Genomic DNA, 2,986 nt, shown 5'->3' on the forward strand with positions numbered 1-2,986 from the left:
ACATCTTAATCCTATGCTTACTCACAAGTCTCGACATATCACTCATATGTTATTAACACTTAGGATAATCCTTAAGGTTCAATAAAGTTTTGTATTAAATATTCATCATCAAAACATTGTCAAAATCAAACTCAACTTCATGTTTTGCATGTAAGTGAAGTACATATTAACCAAAAACTTGAGGAACAAAAAGAATGAAAGCTTTCAACATGCCAATCAAACACAAGTAGTTGATATATATATATATATATTAATTCTAGTTTGAACATTAAATAGTACTCTTCCATATATTTCTCTCACAATTACATATTTAACGATCACATGACTGAAATCATTCTATATATGTTTCTTATATATATATATATATCCATCTCCTCCTACACAAGTATCAACTAAGAAAGGTTAATAGGGCCACTTAAAAAGGCTCTACCCTCTCTCTAAACTCAGTAGGATATATAACTAAAGAATCTAAACATAAATCACCTTCAATATATGAACAAGCAATTTGAGTCATCGAAAATTTGATTTTCTTTGGTGCAGTTTGATGGCAGTCAACAACGAAATCGCCTGCATGGTAGTGGATCCATTTTCCAGGTGTGTCTACAAAGCATGGAGATCTGGAACCTTGCCCATCATAAGTTGAAAATCGAAATTGTGTTGGTTGTACATCCCAACCATGGACTTGATTTGAGTTACAAATTTGATTCCCAAACCTCTCTGAAGCCCGTCCCAAATGCACCCTGAAAAACATACTATATTTACCAGGTGGGAATGGAAACTCAACCTCTCCATTAGCTTTAAACCACCAAATTTGATGGAGATAAGCCACCATGCCAAATCTACAAGCAAAGAAAATCCACATTATTTTAGTTTGTTGCTACCTAGACAAATAGGTATTGTTTTGCCATTGTTACTACAATATAGAAGAACAGTCAAAAGTTTAACAATTGTTAAAATAATCCATGGTACTTGGTTTCTTTCGATATCTTAAAAGGGAATGTTTGAGACAGTTGTATGGTTTTTCCTTTTTCTCCATAAATGCATAATTTGACAAAATGAAAAAATTATAAATATAAGTGCTTCTAGAACACTACAAGCTTTGGAAATTTAGAAAATATACTCGTCCAAACTTAAAATACAAAATTTCCCAACAATTAATAACAAGAAGACTACATAGCTTTCTTTAAAAAAAAAAAATTGATTATTAAATACTAAAAACTTTCATTTACTAATACAAACATAAAAATCCATCACTAATTTTTGAGAAAAGATGAGATGTTTTGCAAATTGCACACCTTAATCAGATTGCTCTATTTGTATTCTTCTCTATTCTTTTAGGCTATATCTAGTAGGGTAGAACATGCACTACTAACAAATTCTAGTTATGAGCAAGTTAATATATTTATAATGGGAAGGTCTTTTCTAAGTAAAATGGGCATAAAACACAAAATTCATTCTCTTAAAGACCACTAAACCAAAGCATGGAAAAGAAACCAGATATTCCTTTAACAACAGATTTAAGTTCTCACCTAGATTCCTCAGTTGGAATATAATTCCAGTACCTTTGATCATCAATTCCAGTTATTATCATGTCTTTCGAAGAAATTGACAAACATAACTTTCCTGTTCTCTTATCCAACCACACTACCTGCACAAAATTCAAAATTGACAACCATTATTAACAACCCTCAATAATCAAAATTGAAAGAATTAATGTCTGGTTTAAGAAAATTAATGTAATGTAAGTAAGATACATTACATTTAGTAAAAATTTCATTTTCCTATTTCTTAGAAATGACGATGAACATTACCCAAAATAAAATTTAGTGATAAGAAATAGAACATATATATATATATAGAGAGAGAGAGAGAGAAAGAGAGAGAAAGGGAGAGAGATAAATGAAACCTTTGTTCCTTCATCGAAGAAATTCTGTTTACAGAGCCTCGCGTAAACATCTTTCTTGCATAGTGTTGAAGGAAAATCATCGAACACTCTGTGAATGATGGCGTCATAATTCGGAGGCAATTTGGATAACCATACAAAATCAACAGAGGAAGCACCACAAAAGCGTCGATTCACCCTCGCAAGGTTGCAAATCTCTAGTGGATCTAAGAAGAGTAGGACCGATGCCAAGCAACCCTCTGGCAAATCACCTAAACTTGACGACTCCAACTCTAATGATTTCTCCATGTTGAAGAGAGTAGAGAACCAAGAACCCATTGAGATATTAAAATGGAAATTAAAGATTAAGAACCCCAAAGAGAGTGAAAAGTTTCTATATATGATAAAACCAAGTGATTGCTTACTGAGAGAGGTTAGATTATGATATTGATTGCTTCATATATATATATATATAAAAAGATAGAGAGAGATGGGAGGGGGTAGAAGAGAATAAACAATTGTTCAGAGGCAATGGAGAAAGACGTGGTGTCCAGCTGGTTTACACAAAAGGAGCACACAATTTGGTTGGCTTCTTTTGTCTTGTTTCGTACATATATGCGTGTGCACGCCCATCTATGCATGTATGTATGTAGATATATATATATATAAGATATATATAGATATATATATTACTTGATTACATATATATGTTAGTTGAGAAATCTTCAAGCAATAACATTCCTCACTCGATTATCAACATTTAATACTCAAATAATATTTAAAAATGATTACAACTAACGTTCTCAAACATAATTACTCAGTTACAATTTAACTTGACTCAAGTAGTAAGCATGTTAAGCGATTAACAAGCACTATTAGTCGATTAACAACTTAATTTTAGTTTTATTTTCTTATCTTGAAGCTTATGTTTTAAATCCTTGAATACTTGAATGGTTTTCTTACCAAGCAACAAATACTTAATCTTTAAGTTCTCCAAGTGTTTTTCCAATAAATAGTCAATTTGAACTCTTTGAAGAACTTTCAAATCACTTTTAAAAAGTCAAGTGTTATGACCATTAAAGTTTAGAATATTAAAAAACTTCA

At 31.3% G+C, this 2,986-nt stretch overlaps 1 protein-coding gene across 1 annotated transcript; it reads right to left on the reverse strand.

The window, feature by feature from the left end:
- Positions 1 to 415: 415 nt before the first annotated feature.
- On the reverse strand, positions 416 to 2,221 carry LOC127804469 (F-box protein PP2-A11-like). The gene is made up of 3 exons (XM_052341334.1): positions 1,907 to 2,221; positions 1,530 to 1,648; positions 416 to 839 (listed from the first exon to the last, which is right to left on the reverse strand). Exons 1-3 carry the CDS (start codon positions 2,219 to 2,221, stop codon positions 416 to 418), a joined length of 858 nt encoding a protein of 285 aa, XP_052197294.1.
- Positions 2,222 to 2,986: the final 765 nt, after the last annotated feature.

This window comes from Diospyros lotus, chromosome 6 (genome assembly GCF_014633365.1).
Source record: "Diospyros lotus cultivar Yz01 chromosome 6, ASM1463336v1, whole genome shotgun sequence".
Taxonomy (NCBI): domain Eukaryota; kingdom Viridiplantae; phylum Streptophyta; class Magnoliopsida; order Ericales; family Ebenaceae; genus Diospyros; species Diospyros lotus.